This window comes from Microcaecilia unicolor, chromosome 1 (genome assembly GCF_901765095.1).
Source record: "Microcaecilia unicolor chromosome 1, aMicUni1.1, whole genome shotgun sequence".
In the NCBI taxonomy this organism is placed as follows: Eukaryota; Metazoa; Chordata; class Amphibia; order Gymnophiona; family Siphonopidae; genus Microcaecilia; species Microcaecilia unicolor.
Genome location: NC_044031.1, coordinates 625,218,156 through 625,245,157, shown reverse-complemented (window position 1 = coordinate 625,245,157; position 27,002 = coordinate 625,218,156). Strand labels below are relative to the sequence as shown.

The window sequence follows — 27,002 nt, the reverse complement described above, 5'->3', positions numbered from 1 at the left end:
GGCCAAACAGGTAGAAAAGGCGACAGCGAAAGCTAGAAGGATGATTGGATGCATAGGGAGAGGAATGGCCATGGCCAGTAGGAAAAGGAGGTGATGATGCCCCTGTATATAAGACTCTTGTGAGACCTCATTTAGATTATTGTGTACAATTCTGGACACATCACCTTCAAAAAGATGTAAGCAGGATGGAGTCAGTCCAGAGGGTGACTACTAAAATAGTCTGTGGTCTTCATCATAAAACGTATGGGGACAGACTTAAAGATCTCAATATGTATGCTTTGGAAGAAAGGTAGGTGAAGAGAGAAATGATAAAGGCATTTAAATATTTATGTGGCATAAACGCACAAGAGGCAAGTCTCTTTCAGTTGGAACAAGGGGGCATTGGATGAAGGTGAAAAGGGATAAATTCAGAAGCAGAGCTTTTTTTTCAGTGGGTATTTGAGGGTAGTGTGTACCGGCACCTTTTCCTTGCCCACTAAAATTCACCCATGGTAGGTGTTAATGAAGGAGCCTAGACTCTGCACATCAATTAGGCCATCTTCTTGGATTCTGTGACTGGTTGCAGGGATCTGGCTATTGTGGAGCGGGTCCCTCAGTTATCACCCCATACATGAAGGATGGTCTAGCATTTGAGTACAGGCACCTTTTTTGCTAGAAAAAAATGCACTGTTCAGAAGTATCTTGGGGAAATACTTCTTCACGGAAAGAGTGGTGAATTTGTGGAGACGAAAGCAGTATTTGAATTCAAGAGAGCTTGGGACAAGTACATAGGATCTCTAAGTGAGTGATGGGTGTATAGATGGCATGGATGGGCAGAGACTGGATAGGCCACATGGTCTTTTTCTGCCTACTTTTTTCTGTTCTCTGTTTCTGTGTGAAATTGGAAAGGTGCATGAATACAGTCTCAGCTAGGGTAGGAGTGGATAAGCAATTCCTTAGCATATGCAGCAGATGAATCCAGGAACTGGTGGTTTGTGTCCATCTACCAGCAGGTGGAGATAGAAATTACAAAGCTGAAGGCAGGGATACCAGATGGTCAGCTCCTCCTTCAAATCAGTATATCTCTATCTCTAGCAGGTGGTAAACAGTGTCTCTGCAGCTCCTGGATTCGTCTCTTGGGCCTGCTCCTGGGCCTTTTGGTCAATTGAGCTTAGGGGGTGTTTGGGCTGTGTACCAACTTTAGGGGCATACCTGGTGGCCTGGGTCCTTTTCCTCCCAGAGTTTGGGCTGTTGTTTGGACTATAGCCTTCCTCACCAAAAAAAAAATTAACCTCTAGTCCACAACAGACCTCATGTTTGCTGCTATCAGCTGTTTAAAAAAAAAAAAAAGAAAGAAAAGAGCGATTCGGGGCACAGGCTGTGCAGCTGCAACAGGGCAGCAGATTGCTAAGAGGAGCCTTGGGGACAGTGTCTGTGGAGTCGCTGTATGTGTGTGTGTAGCCTGCTGAACTGGTTTGGTGGCAGTCTTGCCTGAGAGATCTTGCTGTCGGTGGGAAGTCTGGCTGCACGTCTCTGGTGAGTGCATTTTTTTCCGCCATTGGGGGAATGCACGGTATTGGTGGCAGAATCTACCAGCGGGGATGTGTGTTGCCGGGTTCTCAGAGGCATAGGCAGGCACCAGGGATTTCTTTTTCTCAAACGGGATTCCCGCTTTGATGTGTCGGGTGCATGTGCCATTTTCTTTTGGCGCCTCCCGATGCGGTTCCCGTTTTCTGGCTGTTAGCTATGTTGGCGGCTTCGCCTCTGCTATGGGGACCCCTGCAGGCTTTGTACCAACCTCTCCTGATTTGGGTGAATTGTTTCGTCCTCCTTTTTCTCCACATCCACTGGTTGAAGTGGCTTTTGCCCCCTCAGTGTTTGTCTGAATTTTTAGCGCTGCCGTGCCGAGCTGTTTTTCTGCAATTTGCTAACTCTGGAGTGACCTTGCATATGGTTCCTTCTTTTCTTACCGACTGTGGTTTGGCTTTTCTTCATCAGCCTCTCTTTCTTCCCTCCTTTTCGGGAGGGGGATTTTCCACGCGGAGTACGCTACGCTTTGTCTTCTGGATGTTTGGAGGGTTCTCCAGCATTTGCAGATGTGCAATGTTTTTTCAGCGTTCTGATCTTCTCTTTGTCCTTCTCGCTGGTTCTTGCCGTAAGATGGTGGCCTCTGATGACGTTCCTATCTACCTCTTGGGTGGAACGAGTGTGCTTTCACTATTTGGATGCTTCCTTTGCAGCGGCTGTTGTGTCTCAGGGAGCGGCTACTTCCCACCCAAATTAGGGGTTGCTTTGGTACATCCCACCAGTTCCTGGATTCATCTGCTGCATACGCTAATGAAGGTGAAATTATACCTTACCTGCTGATAATTTTCTTTCCTTTAGTAGCAGCAGATGAATCCAGGATACCGCCCTCTGTCAGCCGTGTTTGTTTTGCCTGTCCTTGTCCTGGTCTTTAGTTTCAAAAATAAAAAACCTTAAAAAAAAAAAAAAAAAAAGAGAACAGAAACCACTGAAGAGGAGTCCATTGTGGTCATGGTTTCTCTAAGTTGGACTGACGAGTTTCTGTTGTGTTTGGTTGGTGAGGAAGGCTTCCTGATTTCTTGTCCGATTCTGCTTGGTGATGAGACATATACTGAGGTGAAGGAGGAGCTGACCGTCTGGTATCACTGCTTTCAGCTTTGTAATCTGTATCTCCACCTGCTGGTAGATGGACACAACCCACCAGTTCCTGGATTCATCTGCTGCTACTAAAGGAAAGAAAAATTATCAGCAGGTACTGCATAATTTTACCGTCCTGCTTAGTCTGTGCAGCCTTTCTGTCCTCCATGGTAACCAGCATTGCTCTCCTCCATTCCCCCCCTCCCCCCACACACACAATGACTGGATCTCTCTTCTTACCTCTTCTCACTGTTATGGTTCTGGACTGGTGCAGGGCCTTGAACACTTTTTCATGCTCAAAGCCTTCAGTATCTGTGCATGTGCAAGGCTCCTCACTGACCCAGCATGAGTGTGAGAAAAGGTAAGAAGAGATATGTGATCATTGTGGGGAGGGGGAGGTGGAGGAGAGCAGTGCAGGTTACTCTGAATTCTGGGGGTGGGGGGGTGTTAGGAGGTGGGCTGTTATTGGAGAAATCTAAATTTAGCTTTTAAGATTAAATTTTCAGGGTTTTTAGATGCTGAAACAGAGAGGTAGGCTATTAGAGAGAATACAGTACAAGGAATTACAATAACCAAGTTCATTAAGAATCAAAATTTGAACAATTAAAAAGAAATCTGATCCTGACACTTTAAGTCTTGCAGCACAGATTAAAGGTACTTATTTCTAATGGATAAGAGTCTTGCTTTCAAAGTCAATACCACCTTTAGGTTTGAAATGAGCAAACAATGACAAATACCACAATATATAAGTGAAACAAAAGCATTCCAATGACAATTTCACAGAGAAATTTTTTTTAAGGGGGGGGGAAGAGAAGGAGAGAGAAACCAGGAGAGATGGATGGATGGTCAGAAAGTGACAAAGCAGTATAATTGTATGGTTTATAATGTGATAAGAAACCCAAATCTTTGTTAAGCCCCATCTGGTAGGTGTCATAATATTTTATCATTTTAACTTCAAAGGATTCAGTTTCTGGATGGTATTAAAATTTTCCTTTTAGTATTCTGTCCCTAAAGTCATTGATGCAGTGCTCAGGTCTTCCAAAATGCTCTCCCATAGAGGTGTCACCTTGGTTAGCTTTATGGTGGTAAATAGCTGGCAGCGGTGAGCGTTTTGCTGACCACCACCAGCATTATTCCTAGGTGTTCAATGCTAGACCATGCCCAGGCTTTGGCATTGATATCCGGTTTATGGTGACTCAGCTGATTCATAGCTGGTTAAGTCGATATTCAGAACTTAAGCAGCTATGGATTACCGCAGAAAGCTAGGACTGTGTTTTATGTGGTCTCATTTGTGCAGTTTCCCTGTCCGGTTAAGTGCTGAATATCGCCAGCTGGTTAAATCATTTTGAATATCAACTAGGTGATGTTTAATGTGGTGCCTGTGGAAATTGATTCTAATCTTAAGCATCTGGCCTTTCTCGCAAACATAGCATCCGTCTTCATGGTTTTTTTTACATTGAGAGCTTTACAGAATATCATATTTTACTATTCGACTGAAGACTAATAATGAAAAATATTATTCAGCTGAATACGAATAATTGTAATTGAGCTTTAACATAATAAATAATGAAAGAAGCAACGTGAAATCAGAGATATAAAAGTGTTTATTTCAGTAGGATTTAGCACAGTAGAGCCCCAGAATATTCATATTCGAATTTAAATCACTATTCAGCTGAGTACAAATAATGTATTCAGGGCACTATTCAAGGCCAAATCAAATACAAATATTCAGTGCAGCCCTAGAAAGATGTATACTACATTTGAAGAAGAGAATGAACACGATACCCTTATGTTAATGTTTTTCCCATGTTAGTAACTGGGGGGGGGGGGGGGGAGTGGGGTTCCTGTGATATGTTCTGGCACAGTTTGCAGCTTGGTACATTGCAAGATGTGTGCCATTCTCTTCTTTTTGAGCTTCCTTTGGGAATTTGCTTTCCACTAATTTTTGCTTCAGATTAGGTCAGCAGACCAGCACTGTGGAGCTGGGACTATCTCCTTTAGTAATTCATCTTCATTGAGTACTGGCTATAGATATCTTATGATTTTTGACAGTTCTTCCAGCTCCAGATTGTATGACACTGCAAGGGGAATTTTCTCTTTGGTTTTCTTTTCTTTGTAATGCAGTAGGTTTACCATCACTGTCTTATTTTTTTTCCTTTGTTACAACTTTTTCTACCCTCTCTCTTTTTTCCAGCCCTTTTCTCTGTCCTTGTTGCTTTGCTCATTCTCATACTGTTCTTCCATAGGTACCATTCACTGCATCTTTCATACAACTGGCAATCACTACACCTGGAAAAAAGTCACCACTACAGTGCATAACATCATTGTGGGAAAGCTGTGGATAGACCAGGTGAGTGATGGTAAACAAGGACAAAAAATATGTATATATTTGATAGAGAAATAAGACCATGACACTAATGCTTTTAATGGTTGTATTGGGCTCTCTGTTCATTATTCTGCATAAGAAGCAAATTGTCAAGATTGCCATGTTTCCTTTGACAAGCAAGATAGATCCAGCCACATCAGTGGCTAGTGACATGAGACAATGCTATCCTGGACATAGACCACTTCAGTCGTCGTTGATGATATGTTGAAACCTTCTGCACAATGTGCTTCTGCGGCTAAGAACGCAAATAGAATGTTAGGTATTATTAGGAAAGCAATGGAAAACAAAAATGAGGACGTTATAAAATGCCTTTGTATCGCTCCATGTTGCGACTGCACCTTGAATATTGTGTTCAATTCTGGTTGCTGCATCTCAAAAAGATATAGTGGAATTAGGGACAAAGGTGCAGAGAAGGGCGATGAAAATGGTAAAGGGGATGAGACAACTTCCCTATGAGGAAAGGCTAAAGCAGCTAGGGCTCTTCAGCTTGGAGAAAAGGTGGCTGAGGGGAGATATGATAGAGGTCTACAAAATAATGAGTGGAGTGGAAAGGGTAGATGTGAAGAGTCTGTTTACAGTTTCAAAAAATACTAGGACTAGGGGGCATGAGATGAAGCTACAAAGTAGTAAATTTAAAATGAATTGGAAAAAAGTTTTCTTCACTCAACGTGTAATTAAACTCCGGAGTTCGTTGCCAGAGAATGTGGTAAAGGGGGTTAGCTTAGCAGAGTTTAAAAAAGGTTTGGACTGCTTCCTAAAGGAAAAGCCCATACACCATTATTAAATTGGACTTGGGGAAAATCCACTATTTTGGGGATAAGCAGTATAAAATGTTTTGTACTTTTTGGGATCTTGGCAGGTATTTGTGACCTGATTGGCCACTGTTGGAAAACAGGATGCTGGGCTCGATGGACCTTTGGTCAGTCCCAGTATGGCAGTACTTATGTACTTATTTTGTTCTGTGGTAATGCCTGATACATTTTCATTTCTCTTGCCCCTTTGCCATTTGCATGTACCTGCATATTAGGCTTTGTAAAATGGGGACTTAGATGTTAATGTAAGATAAATATTTAAGTACCAATTTATGCACATCTCAAACACGGATAGCCCTCTGAAAATGACTGCCAGAGTCACTTATAGTTGGTTTGATATATGAAGTCTTTGCTTTTTTGCTGACACTTGCCATAGTACATACATTGTGCCCAAGAAAGCTGTTTTCTGGAGTTCTTAAAAAAACAATATGTATAGACATCCAGGTGTGCTTGAAGGTTCTTTTAAATGAAGCCTGTGGCATCCAAAGTGATGGGAAACACTTCTGTATCTTTCTGCCGCATTTCTTGGTCTCCTACTTCATTTCTTGAGGATCTTCTCTCTCCACATGATTCACAGAGAAATCACTTAGCACTGACACCTCTATTATCCATGCAGTTCTTTTTTTTTTTTTTCCCTCGAACCCTTAACAGTTGGAATAGGATTATCCTAATTGATTTTTCTCCATAATTCTCTTTGGGTCATGATCCCAGTGCTTTTCTGGTTACAATGTTGTAATGTTTACAAAGTTTCAAATGGATGAGACATGCCACCTTGTTGTGCCTTTCTGTTTAGAAATTTTCTGCCATCAGAACTTCAAAGCCAGCTTCAAAGAGAGCAACCATTTCCAGCTCTTCATTACGGAATCTACAGATGTCTGTTGTACTTATTTTTTTCTATGCCTCGTGTGAACCATTTTGTCCCTAATCCGCTATCCTGGGCTACAGCTGTCCTTTGGTTTCATATTTCACTTTAATATACTGCAAATCTACAAATAAATCTAAGTCAGGGGTTCGTAACCAGTGGTGCCCACATCCTCATGGGGTGCGGAAAGAAGTTAAACAGAGTGCAGAGAAGAGTCTTGAAATCTGAGGCAATTTATTGGAAATTTCTGGTGAGAGTGAAGACTGTTATTGGTAGTAGTAGTAGTACAGCTATGTACTACTTTAATTATAGTGACATGTTGGCAGTTAGCACTGTTGGTGGCTAACAACAACACATATAGCAATCAGTAGTCACTAGTGGACATGTGGTTTACAAAAGGGGGTGTGAGGGTTTCATTGATCAGTTAAAGGATGTAGGAACCAAAAAACATTTAAGAACCCTGAATCTTAGTGAGTGTACAAGTTAACTCATCAAAGTAGGGGAAGTACAGGGACTATCAAAAGTGGAAGCCTACAAATTTTAGATAACTGTTATAGGAAAGAGAAAGGGAATACAGTCATTGGAAAATCAAGGTAAAGGTGCAATAGGGTGAAGGACAGTGTGAGTAAGACTGTGAGGGGTGCACAGAACACCAGCATCCCAGAGCAAGCAAAGTCCAAAGAAGTGGATCAAGCATCAGGAAAGCTTTGGGAAAAGAAGTAGGTTTTGAAAGCTGATTTAAATTTCTAAAACAAACTTTCAGTTCTCCCCTCCATGTTTCGGTTTTGATGAATGAATGGTTCCTGGAGTAATATTTAGTATTTCCCATTGTATTTATGCATTTGCCACTTGTTTTTCCTCATTTATTAGTCTAATTCTTTGAAGAGCTTTGTTTCTCATCTTTTGCAAATTCTATGTGTAGTGGTAGATTATCACTCGTTCCTTCTACTCAGAATGATTGAATTTAATGATGCAGATGGATTATGGATGTTTGCTTTCATATTTCAACACCTTTTGCATATTTAGACTTGATGACACTGTTAGGTAGACCTGGAGGCCTATGATACTAGCTCTGTAGGTATAGTCTCTTGCTATTAGGCCCATTTCCTCCTTCGTCTTGGGAAATGTACAGTCTTGGCATATGCTGATTCTTATAAATTACCTCATGATATTTGGTTCCCTATGCTCCCCTCTTATTACCCTTCTGTTCTATTCCCGTGATGCCATTAGAATTGATTGTCAGTATCTGTTGTGGTGAACAGCTTATAGATTGTAGATAGACACGTTATTCTGTAAATTTAGGAACATTACTTGGATCTCCCTTTGGAAGGAGAAGCATTCTTTCTATTATTAGCTATTGTAGTGGCAGGTCATAGTGGAGTCATGCTGTTTAAGCCAAAAATTGATCACTCCATCTGAGCCAGGGCTCTTCCAGCAGAGATGGGGTCGTCACTTTTTAAAAGTACTACTACTACTAGTAAAAAAGTATAAGCACTGGCTTCAAAAGTAATGAAGTAAAAGTAGAGTCTTATAAAAAGAATACTCAAAAGTAATGAAGCACAGCTCTCAACAGCTCTTAAAACTACTTTTTTTTTACTGCAAAGTAAAAATTATTCTTAACAAGTTGGACCCCAGAATCTAGCATGTTTACAAGCTAACTTCCAGGGGGGTCACACGAGGTACTTCCTAGAAAAAAAAGGAACACTCTGAACATTGCAGTGGGCAGAAGAACTTTAATACACCTATTGGAAAACAAAACATGCTGAATTAGTACAGATCAGTCCTACACAGACATTTGATGCTAACAGAATACCCGGACTTTTTCCACATATGAACATAGGTAGCCCCTCATGAAGTATAGAATAAATAACTACAAACTAAAAATAGAAATATGTAGACAAAACTTAAACTGAACCCCTAAGAAGCCATACTATGCATATAGTGCAAAACTAAAGAAACAAACAGTGACAGATGTACATTTCAAAAACTTACATATCCCAATTGCTTGAGCAACCCTAATATTGAGGAAACCCTTTTACTGTATCCAGTAGTAATTTCTGTTGGGTTTAGCATCCCCAGTCATTCTGAAAAGTTGACTCCTATGTCCCCAGCTATCCATTCTTGCCCAGTTTCTCTCACTCTCCTTATCCCATAGCCTCTGTCTTCCCCTTCCCCCCGCTTAGCCATCTGAGTAGTTCCCCTTTAAAAATTAGCTGCAAATGTCAATGCATATTGGTAGCACTGGGGGCTGCTCAAAATAGGCCCCTTAAAGGTATGTTTCTGGGGTAAGAAGTGACCATGCAATTTGTGATCCAGAAACATATGAAACAAACACCAGAGAGTAGTATAAATAATCTTCAAAAAAATCCCCAAGCCACAGTAGGCAGATTCGTCTGGTCTGTTCCTATTGCACTAACCAGTTTAATGAATCTCTGCTTTCAAAATCTGAATATGTGAGTCTCGCCTAACACTTTACTCTCTCTCTTTTTTGAATTGTGACTATTAGGATATCCACCAAGACCCCATGTCAGGGCTTGTTCTTATTTGAATTTCCTACACAGAAGCAAATCTGAACATCACAGGTTTGACAATATGTGCCAGATATGAGCACAAGGTAACCCAAGTATTTGTCTCTCTCCTTCCTTCCCTCCCTCCCCTCCAGCATCTGGCATTCCTGCCATTCTCTCCCTTTCCTGAGGTGTCCTGCCACTGCCAGCTCTGCCCCCAGCCCCCCCCCCCCCCCAATTAGAAACTTCCACTCACTCACTCTGCGGTAAAGAGAAAACCCGGACCCACTGTAGGTCCCATCCTGGGCCTGACTTACAGCCCTGGTGGTCCAGTGATGAACTGGGGCAGGAGCAATCCTCCTACATTCCTGCCCAAGCGGTCTCCATATCAATAATGGCTGCCTTGAGTTCCTGCGGCAATCTCGCAACAGCCATTTTCAGTATGGAGACTGCATGGGCAGGAGTGTGGCTCCTGCCCCAGCTCACCACTGGACCACCAGGGCTCTAAGGTAGGCCCAGGGAGGAGTCTACATTGGGCCTAAGTTCCTTTTCTTTCCTCTTCATGACAAAGGGATTGAGAGTTGGAGTTTCTGCTGGGGGGGGTGGGGGGTGGGGAGGGAGCTAGGGGATCCTACAGTGATATCAGATGCTGGCTTGCAGCTGATTGGGCCCAAACTTCTGGTTGCAGTTCAGCTGTTTTTGGGACCGGAAGCTTGGGCCCAATCAGCTGCAAGAGGTAATGGAAAATACTTTTTTTTTCTAAAGTTGTACTTCATTACTAAGCACAAAACTGTGGCTTACTCATAATTTTATTATTTATATTTTGCTCACACCTTTTTCAGTAGTAGCTCAAGGTGAATTACTTTCAGGTACACTGGTATTTCTCTGTCCCTGGAGAGCTCACAATTTAAGTTTGTACTGGGGCAGTGGAAGGTTAAGGAATTTACCCAACATCACAATACGTAAAAATATTTTAAAAGAAGATCAACTGGTAAAAGTACAATTGATGCTTTGCAAAACCAAACAATCCTGCTTCTTAATTGACTCAATCATCAACTATTGCATATGCTTGCAAGAAAAGAATGTTCTTAATTCTTTTTTTTTTTTTCTTTCAAACCTTGTATTTTTTTTTCACCCTCAAGTGCAGCATATTCCATGATGATGGACCTGCTGCAATATAATATAAATTGGGCTACGAAATTCATTTGACATACTGGAAGCTATTTCAGAACTTATCCTTTTTGTGTGTTCGGTAATTACCTGAAAAAGTGGTTTTAGAGCAATGGCTCTTGACCTTTCTTCCATGGTGATGCACCTGACAGACAATGTTTGTATCCATGACACACTGAACACTACAGTTTGTGGCTGAACAAAAAAAAAAGAATCCCTTATATATCCTTCATTATTGTTGAAAATGAGACAAAGAAAGGTGGTGACTGCTGGGTGGGGAAGAGCATACTTGCAACATTTCCAGTACTACATTTTGGGTGATGGTGAAGCAGAAAGGACCGGTTATGTGGATTTCAAGAACCTGATTCCCTGCTCTGCTCTCCCCAGCCCACAAGCACACATGGTTGTTAAGGAAAGCAAGGGCTTGATGTCTGCCACAATTTGGAGCCTCAGCTCTTGGTGAGAACCACTGTTTTAGAGGAGTTAGAGGAGGAGGTGATAATCTTGGAGGATTAGTCCTTTCTTGCTTTCTTAAAGTTGAAATTAAATGAGCAAAGTTCTGTTTTGAGAAACGTATTTATAAATTGCCAGTTTGAAATCATATCAAAGGCTTTGCTGAAAGCTTAAGTACACCACATTTAGTGCTCTCTGTCCAACTCTGTGGTCATCCAGTCAAAGAAATTAATCAGATTGATATGACACGCCCTGTGCCTGTTAAAACCATGCTGCTTGGGATCCTGCAATCCATTTAATTCTAGAAACTGCACTATCCCATATTGGTTTACTCACCACAGATTGGGAACTACAGACCAGCTAATCTCCTTGTTAATACTGCTTTTGTGGAAACGAATCACATCTGCTCTTCTTCAGTCCTCCAGAATCACTCTGACTCTAAAGAAGCATTGGGGAAGTTCTGGTAGCTCCACTTTCTGACTTTTTCTGGTTAGTTCAGGACTCTGTGATGTATCCTATCTGGCTCCATCTCTTCATTTGCTTTTAGTTTAATTTTCTTCTCATGAACACAGTCCCTGACAATTGTTCAGCTTCTACCTCATTTCCTTTCTATCTGTGAACATAGAAAAGAAATATTTATTAAGCTGTTCCGCCCCTTCATTCTTGAGTTTGGCAATGCCACTTTTGCACTTCCTCCAATAGGTAATATACTAATTGTATATCTTCTTATATGCTTCCACGATTCACGATGTATTGCAAGCCACATTGAGCCTGCAAAGAGGTGGGAAAATGTGGGATACAAATGCAATAAATAAATATCTTTAAAAAAAAAAAAAAAACCTCTCCCCCCACCCCCCCACACTCTTTACTGTATTCAGTACTTGATCTTCATTTGCATCTTTGCTTTCCTGAATGCTTCCCAGCTTAATTAGATTGTTAGCTCTGTCGAGCAGGGACTATCTCTTCATGTTCAAGTGTACAGCGCTGCGTACGTCTAGTAGCGCTTTAGAAATGATTAGTAGTAGTAGTTCTTTTAGCCTTTCCAGATATTGTTGCTTGTCTTTCTGCTTCTGTGATCTCTTATAATTTATAAAGACTGTGCAGGAGGAGCAAATTTGCTCTTACATCTGATGTCTTTTTCCTTCCGTTTCCAGATTTTACTTTCAATAATCATAGGAACCTCCTTTTCCTCTTGCTTACTTTTGTAACAAAAAGGTTCGTTACCCTTAACATATATTTTGGTTCTGCTCAATGCTTTTCTACTTCCCTCAGATGTTCCCATCCAGGTATTGACTTCTTGAGGTATTCCCCCAACTTGACATAGCAGCATTAATTTGCGATTGACATTAAATCAAATGTCAAAATAGTTTTTCTGAAGTCTGTGACCCTCACGTTTAAATGAACTCTCTCAATGCATGTTAGAACACACTATCCAGAATCACAGAACATTGCAGAGATTCAAAGAACAGGTGAATAGTATGAGCCAATTATTTCAGTGTGTTTCAATTTTCAGAAGACATTTGACAAAATCCCTCATGAGATACTCCTCAGGAAATGAGAGAGTCATGGAATAAGAATACCCTTTTATGGTTTACTAGGAAAAAAGGCCCGTTTCTGAAACCAATGAAACAGGTGCTAGCAAGGTTTTCCTCGGAGTGTGTATGTTTGAGAGAGTATGTGTGAGAGTGACTGTGTGTGAGAGAGAGAGAATGTGTGAGAGTGACTGTGTGTGAGAGAGAGAGAGTGACTGTGTGTGAGAGAGAGAGAATGTGTGAGAGTGACTGTGTGTGAGAGAGAGAGAGTGACTGTGTGTGAGAGAGAGAGAATGTGTGAGAGTGACTGTGTGTGAGAGAGAGAAAGTGACTGTGTGTGAGAGAGAGAGAGACTGTGTGTGAGAGAGACAGAGTGAATGTGTGAGAGTGACTGTGTGAGAGAGTGAGACTGGGTGCGATAGTGTCTATGAGAGAGAGAGTGTGTGTGTGAGAATGAGAGTGTGTGCCACGGGCCCCCCTTCCCTCTCTTCCTCCCAGTTCGTGTCCCCTCCCTCCCTCCGAGTTCCAGGGTCGCCCCCTCCCTCCCTCCGAATTCCAGGGTCGTCCCCCCCTCTCCCTCCGAATTCCAGGGTCGTCCCCCCCTCTCCGAGTTCCAGGGTCATCCCCCCCTCCGAATTCCAGGGTCGTCCACCCTCCCTCCGAGTTCCAGGGTCGTCCCCCTCCCTCCGAGTTCCAGGGTCATCGTCCCCTCCCTCCGAATTCCAGGGTCTTTCCCCCTCCCTCCGAATTCCAGGGTCTTCCCCCCCCCTCCCTCCCTCCGAATTCCAGGGTCATCGTCCCCTCCCTCAGAGTTCCAGGGTCATCGTCCCCTCCCTCCAAATTCCAGGGTCTTTCCCCCTCCCTCCAAATTCCAGGGTCTTCCCCCCCTCCCTCCCTCCGAGTTCCAGGGTCTTCCCCCCCTCCCTCTGAGTTCCAGGGTCGTCTCCCCCCCTCCCTCTGAGTTCCAGGGTCGTCCCCCCTCCCTCCCTCCGAGTTCCAGGGTCGTCCCCCCTCCCTCCCTCCGAGTTCCAGGGTCGTCCCCCCTCCCTCCCTCCGAGTTCCAGGGTTGTCCCCCTCCCTCTGAGTTCCAGGGTCGTCCCCCTCCCTCCGAGCTCCAGGGTCATCGTCCCCCTCCCTCCGAGCTCCAGGGTCATCGTCCCCCTCCCTCCCTCCCTCCGAGTTCCAGGGTCGTCCCCCTCCCTTATTTCCTGTTTCCGCAAGGGCAGGACCAGAGCTGAGAGAGAGAGAAGGGTCGAGCCTGCATGCCTGTTACCGCTCTGCTGCTGTCGGCCACCGTAAACCTGACTTCGTAAGTGAAGCTGACTTTTAAAATTTGGAGGTAGGGGGCCTGGAACTGGAAGAGAGGGAGGGAGGAAGTGAGGGACAACGACACCCTCATGAGTGTGACATCGCGTTCCGTTGCCTGGCAACTCTGCAGCGTTCCCTTCCAGTGATTGGTCTTTACGAACACGGAAGTACGTGACGTAATTTCAGGAGATGGATACAGCAGGAGCACGAATGCTTCAAGGCTTCACTTTCTCAGCTTCAGAATGTTGGAGGTGCTTTTTATTATATAGGATTATTAGGTTTCAGTAGACATGGATTTAACTGGTATAAAAATGCACAAGGCTTATTGAATGTACTCAAATCCACGTGTTGAGAAGACTCGACTTGCTCGTGTTTCAGCAACTATGCCTGGGTCAGGAGTCTTTCAACCTTATGGAAACGTGTAAATAAAAAATATATAAACATAAAGCAACAAACATAATGATCAACTCATAAACAGTACCTATCAGCATAAAAAATAAAACTAGTGGTGAGAATAATAATAATTAAAAAATATTAAATGTCATAAAAACAGAATATGTGTAAATTTAAAAACAAACTTTCTCTTTATAAAAATGTATATGCATTATACAAAAATACTGTAAAAATATATATAAAATGTAGGCATGTTGTGTAAAAAGAGCAATAAATGTAAATAAATATGAAGATAATAATGATGAAGAAATAGTAGAGGATAAACCACTAACTTCCACACGGGGAGTGTTGTCGAAAATGTTCTTTGTTAAGGCACCAGAAGAGACCTGATACATATTACTGTTTTACTCTATATATTTTTAATTTATTTGTCATCATTACCATCATATTTATTTACATGTACTTATTGCTCCTTTTACATGACATGGGTACATTATATATATTTTTACTTATTTGTCTTTTTTTTTTGTACGGTGCATATACATAGATATCTATATCTGTATAGATTGCTTTTTGTTTAAGGTTACAAATATTCTGTTTTAAGAAGTTTATTTCATAATTTTTAATCATTATTATCACCACTGGTTTCATTATTTATACTGATAGGTACTGTTTATGAGTTGGTCATTTTTATGTTTGTTGCTTTATGATATTTATAAATATAGGAGCTATCTCTGTATATATCCACTTGAGTTCTACTTTAAATTTTTTAAAATAAAGTTCTCCCCGGATATCAGTGGGGAAATTATTCGATAGACTTGGTGCCAAAAATCCAAGTGTCTAGTGGATGCAAAGTGAGCTTATGTAGGTGGAGGAAGTACAGGACGGTGGGAATTCAGTGATAAGAAGGTTCTGTTTGGGGTGGAGGGAATAACTGGACTGGCTAAAAAAACAAGAAACAGAATAGCACTAAACGGTCCTGTGGCTCTTTGAGGTTATTATACTTGCGGATGATACAAAATTATTCAAAGCCACTAACAAGAAGTCATTATTTTCTCTTCTCCCACAGTCTGGTGAAATTGACATTGTGAACCACAAGACTAATGAAAAGTGCAATTTGAAGTTTGTGCCGTATAGCTACTTCTCCCGAGACGTTGCCAGGAAGGTAAGTAGAGTCCTTTGTTCTAGCAATATGGTGCACCATCTCAGTCATTCCTTTCCTGCCTGGAAAGTAAGGAAGAGCCCTTCTATTCTCTTACTGTATCCTCTTCAGTCCTATTCTTCTCAAAAGACAGATTTTCTTATTTCCTTATCTATGACTTGATGCTCTAGAAACCCAGAGACCGAAGGGTGACCTCGGAAATAGATTTGGTCTCTAGTTTACAGGAGTTCAAATATTACTCTATGCTTGAGATTATTGTATGTTTTTGCCCTAAACTGCTGTAGATTTTTTTTTCTCTAGAGAGCTTATGATGTTTATAAAATTCTGTGCTTTTCTGGAATTCTGGAACCACTGTATTCTAAGGAAATCTTTTAGTAAACATCAGTGCATTCTATATGCCAAAAGAACCCATTTTATTCTTATGGATCCTGCTGCAGATAACTTTCTTATCTTGAGTAAAAGACCCCCTAAGAGTACACTCTGAGAGCTATTTTTGCTGGTAAAAAGCAGTTTACCCACTGAACTTTGCTCATTTCGTTGTGAGGAATATGCACAGCATTAGAGAACTCACTTATTTTTCACCACATTGTTATAGACACGTTCCTGGAGGGGTGTTAGGCAGAGGATTTAGCACACATAGTTTTGATGAGTTAAAACTATGCTTTTGAACAGCCAGTAAAAGTAAAGCTACCTGTTGTTTTGCTCTGATTACTGGTGTAAACCACATGAGCATAAAGTACACATGGGGCTTTTACCTCAGGGTAATGTCTCCATATGTGTTTGCACCAGAGAGATTGTAATGGTGAAATGAATTCCTGACCTCTGAGTGGGGGAAACAACACTCTAGTCAGCAAGGTGTTGCTTACGTTTCTGCCCATGAAGATCTGTTGTGTATAATCCTTACCAATCTAATATAAAGAAATTCTCAGAAGTTTGTAGTATAATAGGAATACTAATTTATCATTAGCACAGCAAACAAATTCAGATGATAATTCTTTAATATTTCCCTTTAGGTATACTCACACAGCCATTATTTTCTCTGCTGCTTATGTCTCATGAGATGTTTCACTGCGGCTTGCTTGTTAAAGAAAGTTTCTCTCTTTCTGTCTCTCCCCCGCGACAGCTTTTCTCCCCTCTTTTCCTGTCCTATCTGACAATATTTGCCTTACTGATTAGAAAATACACACACAGGCAGTTTGCTTCTGTAGATCATTCTGCCCATACATTAGAACAAACGCTGTTCTCTAAAGAAAGAATTAAGAGTTAGAGTGTGTGGGGGGGGGGGGGGGGAATCGAAAACAGTCGAGGGTCTTCTGGTCCTGACTCCAGCTTCCCTAAGCCACAGAACTCAGGTGATGCCTCCCCTTACTTAATTAGGACAAATCTGAGGTTCTGCCGCCTCAGAGATCTCCAGCCACCCAGACAAAGCAGGATCAGATAACTCTAGTCTCTGCTCCTAGAGGTATGAGGTCACTGAACGCCCCACTTGTCCTGGCTTTTCTAGCTTCTTTCAAGCTGGATGTTCAACCTGGCTACTCTGCCCTCACCCCACTCTTCAATCTGTTGTATGGCCCCCTTTTTATACCGAGGTTGTTTACCTTGTCCAGTATATTTCCAAGAACAAAACTACAGAACATATTCAAAAGCATGGATTAATGAGACAAAACCAACATGGATTTAGTGAAGGGAAATCTTGCCTCACCAATCTATTACATTTCTTTGAAGGAGTGAACAAATGTGGATAAAGGTGTTCAAGTTGATATTGTGTATCTGGATTTTCAAAAGGTGTTTGCCAAAGTGCCTCATGAAAGACTCCAGAAGAAATTGGAGAGTCATGGGATAGGAGGCTGTGTCCTATTGCAGATTAAAAACTGGTTAAAAGATAGGAAACTGAGAGTAGGGTTAAATGGTCAATATTCTTAATGGAGACGGGTAGATAGTGGGGTTCTGCAGGGGTCTGTGCTGGGACCGCTGCTTTTTAACATATTTATAAATGATCTATAGATGGGATTAACTAGTGAGGTAGTTAAATTTGCTGATGACACAAAGTTACTCAAAGTTGTTAAATCGCAAGAGGATTGTGAAAAATTACAAGAGGACCTTACGAGACTGGGAGACTGGGTGTCTAAATGGCAGATGACGTTTAATGTAAGCAAGTGCAAAGTGATGCATGTGGGAAAGAGGAACCCGAGTTATAGCTACGGAATGCAAGGTTCCACGTTAGAAGTCACTGACCAAGAAAGGGATCTAGGCATCATCGTTGATACGTTGAAATTCTCTGTTCAGTGTGCTGCTGTGGCTAAGAAAGCAAATAGAATGTTAGGTATTATTAGGAAAGAAATGGAAAACAAAAATGAGGACATTATAATGCCTTTGTATCGGTCCATGGTGTGACCGCACCTCGAATATTATGTTCAATTCTGGTCACTGCATCTCAAAAGAGATATAGTGGAATTAGAAAAGGTATAGAGAAGGGCGACGAAAATGATAAAGGAGATGGGACGATTTCTTTATAAGGAAAGGCTGAAGCGGCTAGGGCTCTTTAGCTTGGAGAAAAGATGGCTGAGAGGAGATATGATAGAAGTCTATAAAATAATGAGTGGAGTGGAACGGGTAAACGTGAATTGTTTGTTTACTCTTTCCAAAAATACTAGGACTAGGGGGCATGTGATGAAGCTACAAAGTAGTAAATTTAAAACAAATTGGAGAAAATGTTTCTTCATTCAACATGAGTAGAGGAGTGTGGTAGCCGTGTTAGTCCACTCTTAAGGTTATCAATAGAAATCAAACAAAATAAAACATGGAAAAGAAAATAAGATGATACCTTTTTTATTGGACATAACTTAATACATTTCTTGATTAGCTTTCGAAGGTTGCCCTTCTTCGTCAGATCGGAAATAAGCAAATGTTATAGCTACGGAATGCAAGGTTCCACTGTCAGCTAGCACATTTGCTTATTTCCGATCTGACGAAGAACTTCGAAAGCTAATCAAGAAATGTATTAAGTTATGTCCAATAAAAAAGGTATCATCTTATTTTCTTTTCCATGTTTTATTTTGTTTGATTTCTATTGATAACCTTCATTCAACATGTAATTAAACTCTGGAATTCATTTCCAGAGAATGTGGTAATGACGGCTAGCTTAGCGGGGTTTAACCCATTAGTGCCCAACGTTCCCATCAATTTGTTCCCATATGGCTTATTATGAGAACATTGGGCACTAATGGGTTAAAAAAGGTTTGGACGGCTTCCTAAAGGAAAAGTCCATTATTCCTAAAGGAAAATACCATTATTAAAATGGACTTAGGGAAAATCCACCTCTTATTTCTGGGATAAGCAGCATAAAATGTATTGAACTTTTTGGGGATCTTGCCAGTTATTTGTGACCTGGATTGGCCACTGTTGGAAGCAGGATGCTGGGCTTTGATGGACCTTTGGTCTGTCCCAGTATGGCAACACTTATGCACTTATGACATACGTAGAAAAACAAGTTTGTTTTTCTCTGACGGTATAGGAAAACACACGGATGGTTCTTATCACGTGGAGTCATATCTGTGTTCCTATTTCTGGGTGTTCTGTATAACTTCTTATCAAAGGGGTCAGCTTGACATTTTTCTTAATTCTCAGAAATATATACATCTCTGTTCCAAAATTTTAGACAAACGAGTCTCTGGTAATTTCCATCAGAAGGGACATGCCAGACAAATATCCTAACCCTTTCTTTCTAAATATATATTAAAAATATGTCAATTAAAAATACCTGTATGCATATTAAAATTACCTCCCCCCTAATTTATCCTAACACTCCCCCTTTTCTCATCATTACCAACCTGGAACATCATGCAGTGATTTTGTATAAATGTGACACACAAATCAGAAGAGACACTGCCACAAACAGCTGCTAGCTTCAGCTGTCAGTGTGGGCTATGTTTTTTAAAAATATATGTTAAGGATATATTCTTATAACTTCCATTACAATTCCATGTGAAAACAGCAAAATATTATGTAAACAATAAAATATTATATAAAGAATAAGTAGAATACAACATAAGTCATCTGATATCAGAAAATTTCCAAATAAATCAGAATTACAAATCATGCTTAAATTATAATTAAGCTATTATTATATAACAAAATTATATTACCTTAACTTTATACTTATACCTCTGTTTATATTTATGCTGGTACCAGTATTTCATATCACACAATAATTAACTAAACTTCCTATACCCTTTTTTAATTGGAAAACAATCATAACCTAATTAATAAGTACTCAATATCAATTACCTTGATGAAGATATTTCAGATCTTATTTTCAGTATAATAAATCATGGTTCAGGCCTTTGAGATAACCAGTATTTTGCTGCATCTATCTTCTGTTGTATTTGTGTAATCTGTTCAATCTCACTGAAAGGCAATTTATTACAATCAGCAGAATAAAGATACAACCACTATCTGAAGTATACAAAGCAGAATGACTGGATGCTTCATAGAATTCAGGTATCCTTTAGCAGATGGGGAATATGCATAAAAAGTGATTCCAACCAGCTTAAGTCTATAGCTTCTTTATGTTATCTTCTACCTTATGTAAAGGCACTTTTCACAACATGCAGGATAAAATTAAAATTGTCAGGTTAGATGTAAATGCTGTCAGTAAAACGTGTACATCTGGAACTTCTGGATTCAGCATAACTGTCCAAACAGAATAGTAAATAGGACAAGAATAATTTTTGTCTCCTTCAATATCAAATATACCGTTAATATGTAAGTATACACTGAGATTCACATTCAACAGTGGTATTATCCCAAGTGATAACCACTGGTATGGGAGTCTGAATAATAAAGGAACAAGTATTATCCCAAGTGATAACCACTGGTATAGGAGTCTGAATAATAAAGGAACAATTTCCCAAATAATGAATTTGGTATTTTGCATTGGTAACAGATACATTATAAGTTTCTGTAAAAGTAAATGGTGTCATGTCAAATACCATGAGTGGTGATTTTAAAGTGTCATGTGTAAATGATATAAATGTAATGAATATATGTCAAATCCAAGAAGACAGGAGGAGCCTCCACGGAAAGTCAAAGCAAAACAGCAAAAGTAGAGGCTGACAAATACGCAAACCAATAGGGAGATAATCTCAAAACCAGTTTATTCAGAATATTCATATCAATATCAAGGACCCGACACGGTCCGTGTTTCAGCGCCAAAGCGCCTGCCTCAGGGGTCACAATCAACTTTCTCTGAGAAGAAGCTGATAGGCTTGAATTCCTTTATGTATGCAAGTTAATCCACAGAGAGAACAAAAAAACAGCCAACCGATCAGCAAACACATGGTGCAGCTTTGTGGTTGTGGTAGGTAAAGGACTCTGTGGCTTGTAAACTTTATGGGTAGGGTTGAGTGTGCTATGTATGGGGTGGGGGGGGTGATGTGGTTGTATGGGTAGTTGGGTAGATTTGTGTGGGAGGTAAATATAGACATATGTGAGTTGTAGGATGTGCATGTTTGGTATGTAGGAACGTTTAAGGGTATGGTGAGGTGAGTGACAGTATGTAGGGGTATTTTTGTATGGTATGGGGTTGTATAGATGGCAGATTTCTGGAGTGGAGGAGTGGCCTAATAGTCAGTGCAGTGAGCTTTGATCCTGGCAACCTGGGTTCTGTTCCCACTGCACCTCCTTGTGACCTTGGACAAGTCAGTTAACCCTCCATTGCTCCAGGTGAAAAAAAAAACAACTTTGTGAGCCCTCTATGGACAGAGGAAGTACCTGTATATAATGTGTACAGCACTGCGTATGTCTAGTAGCACTATAGAAATTAGTAGTAGTAGTAGTAGTAAGAATGTTTGGGGTGTTGAATGTGTGTGAGAGGGTGTGGTCATATAAATAGAGAAAATGATGGCAGGAAAAGAATATGCCATATCCAATCAGGCTGTCCAGGCCAACAAACATGGCCTCTACAATGAAACCCTCTGTTCCTGCCCCATGTTTTCTTGAATTCTGATAGTGTCTTCGTTTACATGACTTCCACATATCTGCTACCCTTTCTGCAAAGATATATTTCCTTAGAGGATGCCTGAGTCTGCTCTTTTTCACCCTCATCTTATGACCCCTTGTTCCTTTCCATTGAAAAAGGCCTGACATACATATTTATATTATAAGAGACATTTAAATATCTTTCCAGGGTATACATTTATTTATTTATGAATCATCAAGATTTCAACCTACATACAAGATGACAAAACAGACTGAAAAATGCTAAAGGAAATTAGACAAATGTGGAATCTCAAGGATAAAGACATTTCAATTATCCAATATCAATTAGTTGAATCTCTGGTCAGGGTATACCAGGAAGGTTAAGTTTGTAGATTTAGATTTCTTATTTATAGTCCTCCCATATCCAGGGCAGAGAACAATAATACATACTTAATAAAAACAAAAAAAATAAAATATTACATATAGCAAGTAATTACAATTCAAAATACTTATCTCAAAACCTTAAATCCCAGGCACAGTAGGGCAAATAATAATCCAGACATGGCAATTTGTCCTCCAGCTAATGCTCAACTAGAAAAATCAAGGAAGTCCTGATTCATTAATCAAATGATAAGCTAAATAAAGCAAGTAATTCTTCAACTGGCACTTTTAAATGCAATCAAATGAGTTTGCTTTTTAATTCCCAAAGGTAATTTATTCCATTCATACAGTCACAGAAAAAAACCTCCTTTCCTGGTTTGTTCCAGTCTCAATCGTTGGAAAGCAGGCACCATAAGATCACAGGTCGTCGCTGACCACAAATGTAAATGTCATAAGTGACAGCTTCCTAGAGCAGGGATGGGCAACCACAGTCCTCGAGGACCACAACCCAGTTGGGTTTTCAAGATTTCTACAATAAATATACATGAGATTGATTTGCATGTACTGCTTCCATTGTATGCAGATAGATCTCATACATATTCATTATGTCAGTATTGAAAACCCGACTGCATTGTGACCCTCAAGGTTGCCCACCCCTGTCCTAGAGCCAGAAAGAAGTTTGGTGGGGGGGGGGGGGGGGGGGGGGGGGGACTACTTTAAATCTGTTACTTACTGAAATGCAGTATCAATAGTAATAAAACTTCTTGGAAGTCATGATCATAATGCAATCAAATTTGTGGTAATCACTGGAGGGACCATAGTAATAAAACCACTACAGCTACATAAAAGTTTAAGAGGAGAGCTCATGATAAAATGAGGAAACTCTTTAGAAAGAAACTAAAATGAATAGTTAAAAGCATACAGGTTCTCATGGAGTCAACAGAAGATCCTTCACCACATCTGCAGCTTCTTTTGGTGATGAAATGGTATAAGATTTGCCAGCATGGGCCAAGTGCAATAAACTGGATAGGATAAGGCAATGCAGATATTTTTATTGATCAGTTGTGAGCACACCAGGTAAAATGCTTCACGGATCGCTTCAACTGCTGCCTAGTAATCTAGGAATGTTTTTACTGTCTGACTCTCATACATTTGAGCAGTCTGCTTATGCTTCTATGCTGCTAGCACAGCAGATTTTTGTGCAAAGTTCAATATTTTCACAGTTGCAAGAGGTTGTTTTCTAGTTTCATCCGATTTACCAGGGTAGTAAGCACGCCCTATGCAAAGCTTACCCAAATAGGAAAGCAACGTAAATTCCTGTGTTGGCTATGTCTGAGTCTCATATGAATGTAGTTTTTTTTTTTCAGCAATGCAATTTGAACTTGGCCCCGATCTAAAGCCTCCTCAGCCACTATGATATTCTGGTCGATTCCTAAAATAGATTATAGAGTTTGTGTTACTTTCTGTAGTTGAGTGGCCAGTTGTTCCAAATGAGCATCAAGAGCTCTCGCCACTGAATCAGTCAAATTGGCAATCGGCATCTCATTAACTATGGAGATCTCCGTCCATTTTAGAACTGCCTCCTTTGATTTTTCTTTGTCTCTCTCCTGCAATTTAGTTGACATATCTCCATAGCTTTTTACCATAAACCTTTCCATAAAGTTATATCCAAACCAAATAATGGTCCACGGTCTGTATATGAAGTAATTTGTCAACAGTGATAATTGATTCTTGTTCTGGACAGCAGTTGCTGTGGAGCTGTGTCTTAGCACGCCAAGCAACCTCATCACATGGCCCTTGCAGAGTGTTTATTTTTGATGTACGTATTTTACAATCTCATTGAGGTGAAAAAAAATGCTACAAAAATGGTATGGGATTAGTGATGCAAACCATACGAGGAGAGACTTGTCAACCTGAACATTTATACCTTGGAGGAAAGGAGAAACGAGTTACATGATACAGACATTCAAATATTTGAAAGGTATTAATCCACAAACAAACCTTTTCTGGAGACGGGAAGGTGGTAGAACTAGAGGACATGAATTGAGGTTGAAGGGGTAGACTCGGGAGTAATGTTAGGAAGTATTTTTTCAGGGAAAGGATGGTAGATATGTGGGAAACTCTTCTGCGGGAGGTGGTGGAGATGAAAACTAATGGAATTCAAACATGCGTGGGATAAACGCAAAGGAATCCTGTTTAGAAGGAATGGATCTACAGAATCTTAGCGGAGATTGGGTGGCAATGCTGGTAATTGTGAAGCAAAACCAGTGCTGGGCAGACTTCTACGGTCTATGCCCTGATTGTAGCTGAATAGATATGGATGAGCTAGAGTGTAAATTTTAAGCGGCTTCTGACGTTAGCTTCAGAACTTTTAGTACAAGAATAGTTCTGGGCAGACTTCTGCGGTCTGTGCCCTGAGAATGGCAAGAACAAATCAAACTTGGATATACATATAAAGTATCACATACCATGTAAAATTAGTTTATCTTGTTGGGCAGACTGGATGAACTGTTCAGGTCTTTATCTGCCGTCATTTACTATGTTACCATGTTAGGTTCTCATAGTTTGTGGTTTTTAGAAAAAATAACTACTGCTCTTTTTTTTCCCTGCAAAAACAGGCCTGCCAAGGCTTTTCATACTCGTTTTCACATTTTTTTTTCACATTAATGAGCAGTTTTGTCAGATATTACATCAAACATCTCATTTATGCAAAAATTATCTAAACTTTGCTCTATTGAAAAGTGTACTTTTGCCAAGTAACTTTGCAAAAGGTCACTTTGCACAAAACATTTTGGCATTTTGCTCTCTTCTGGGCATTTTGAACCATTGTTTCTGTGCAGTACACCTTTTTCTTATTTTTGCACAAAGACACTTCACATTTGTGAACATAGGACTCTAAAGTTGCTTCTTCTAGTGCGGAAGTAATGTCATGAGGAGGTGCCTTATGCCCTTACTACTAATCATTTCTATAGCACTACTAGACGTACACAGTGCTGTACACATTATATGCAGGTACTTTCTCTGTCTCTAGAGGGCCCACAATCTAAGTTTTTTTTGTACCTGGGGCAATGGAGGGTTAAGTGACTTGCCAAGGTCACAAAGAGCTGCAGTGGGAATCGAATCCAGGTTACCAGGATCAAAGCCCGCTGTACAGACCATTAAGCTACTCTTCAGCTATTGTACCTCCTCATGACATAGGCAAGCTTTGGAACTCGCTGCAAGAGGATGTGGTAACAGCAGTTAGTATATGTAGGTTTAAAAAAGATTTGGACAGGTTTCTGGAGGAAACTGTTATTGATATAGATATGGGGGAAGCCACTGCTTTCCCAGGGACTGGTAGCATGGAATGTTGCTTGTGACCTAGATTGGCCACTGTTGGAAGCAGGATGCTGGACTAGAGGGCTCATTGGTCTCACCCAGTATGGCTATTTTTATGTTCTTATGACATCACTTGTGTGCTGGAAGAAGCCCTGCAGCAACAGCACCTTTAATCTCTGCTAGAAGAATTGTACAATTTTATATATTGTGATTAATCATACAATGTAAAAATTTTAATCGATGCCCACCTCTGATAGTTAAACGCTGGAACTCATTGCCAGAGGATTTGGCAACAGCATTTAGCATATCTGGGTTTAAAAAAAGGTTTGGACAAGTTCCTGGAGGAAACGTCCATAGTCTGCTATTGAGATAGAAATGGGGGGAGCCACTGCTTGTCCTTGGATCAGTAGCATAAATCTTGCTACTATTTGGGATTCTGCCAGGTACTTGTGACCTGGAGGAAGCCACATACTGCAGCATGTTTATCCACTCCTACCCTAGCTGAGATAATATTCAATCATCTCTCTGACCTCATGTGCAACTTTTTTTTAAATTAGTCACCTTACTTTCTAACTCTTCTTACTCTCTTACCTATGTATATGTTCTATCTTTGTTTATACCCTTCACTATCAATTAAAATGTTCTATTACGTATTGTGTTGACATTGTAAGTAGTATACTGTGCCATACTTTGTATTTTTATTTGAATATTTTTACTGCTGTAATTGCCTATTTCTCATGCTTGATCTATTCTTAGTGTACACTGCCTTGAGTGAAGTCCTAATTAATTAATATTTGGGATTCTGCCATGTACTTGCGACCTGGGATTGGCCACTGTTGGAAGCAGGATACTGGGCTAGATGGACCTTCAGTCTGACCGGGTATGACTGTGAGGTAAAATAGATTCCATACAACTGTGGTCAGAAGTATCCACAAAACTTCAAAAATATGACCCGACACCACAACGAAGAATCTAGTGGGCACCTGGAATGCAAATATCCAATTGACACTAGATGACATTGATCTGCTGAAAGATAGCAGGATCCTAAGATCATCCTCAAACCCATGGTACACTCAAGAATTAAAGACACTGAAACAAGCCTTCAGGAAATTAGAACAGACTTGGATGAAATTCCAAGCACTCCAGGACAGAGAACTTTGGTGATCGCAAATCAAGGAATATAAAAAATATGATTAGAATAGAGAAACAAAAACTATACTCCCAAAATATTACTAACAGCTGCAATTCCTTCCGGACGCTGTGTCAACTGGTGAAGTCACTAACAAATCCTACACAGATGAAAGAAAATACAAATCTCTCCCTGATTCTTTGCTGACCACTTTCAAACCAAAGTTTAAATCCTTGGAGACGGGAGAGGTTCCGAGGGATTGGAGAACGGCGGAGGTGGTCCCTCTTCACAAAAGTGGGGATAGGGAAGAAGCTGGAAACTACAGGCCGGTAAGCCTCTCTTTGGTTATTGGAAAAGTAATGGAAGCCATGCTGAAGGAAAGGATAGTGAATTTCCTGGAAGCCAATAAGTTGCAAGATCCGAGACAACATGGTTTCACCAAAGGGAAATCGTGCCAAACGAATCTCATTGAATTCTTTGACTGGGTGACGGGAGAATTAAATCAAGGACGTGCTATGGACGTCATCTACTTAGATTTCAGCAAGGCTTTCGACACGGTTCCCCACAGGAGGCTCTTAAATAAACTAGACGGCCTGAAAATAGGACCCGAAGTGGTGAACTGGATTAGGAACTGGTTGACGGACAGACGCCAGAGGGTGGTGGTGAATGGAGTTCGCTCGGAGGAGGGAAAGGTGAGTAGTGGAGTGCCTCAGGGATCGGTGCTGGGGCCGATTCTGTTCAATATATTTGTGAGTGACATTGCCGAAGGGTTACAAGGTAAAGTTTGCCTTTTTGCGGATGACACCAAGATTTCCAACAGAGTGGACACCCCGGAGGGTGTGGAAAACATGAAAAAAAGATCTGAAGAAGCTAGAAGAATGGTCTAACGTTTGGCAATTAAAATCAATGCGAAGAAATGCAAAGTGATGCACTTAGGGAGTAGAAATCCAAGGGAGACGTATGTGTTAGG

General features: G+C 40.7%; 1 protein-coding gene across 1 annotated transcript in view; it reads left to right on the top strand.

Moving 5' to 3' along the window:
• LOC115481419 (oxysterol-binding protein 1-like) overlaps window positions 1-27,002 on the top strand; it is a 194,445-nt gene that overhangs the window by 135,874 nt on the left and 31,569 nt on the right. The window contains 2 exon segments of the mRNA XM_030220510.1: window positions 4,887-4,990; window positions 15,133-15,228. Coding sequence (XP_030076370.1) covers window positions 4,887-4,990; window positions 15,133-15,228 — 200 coding nt within the window.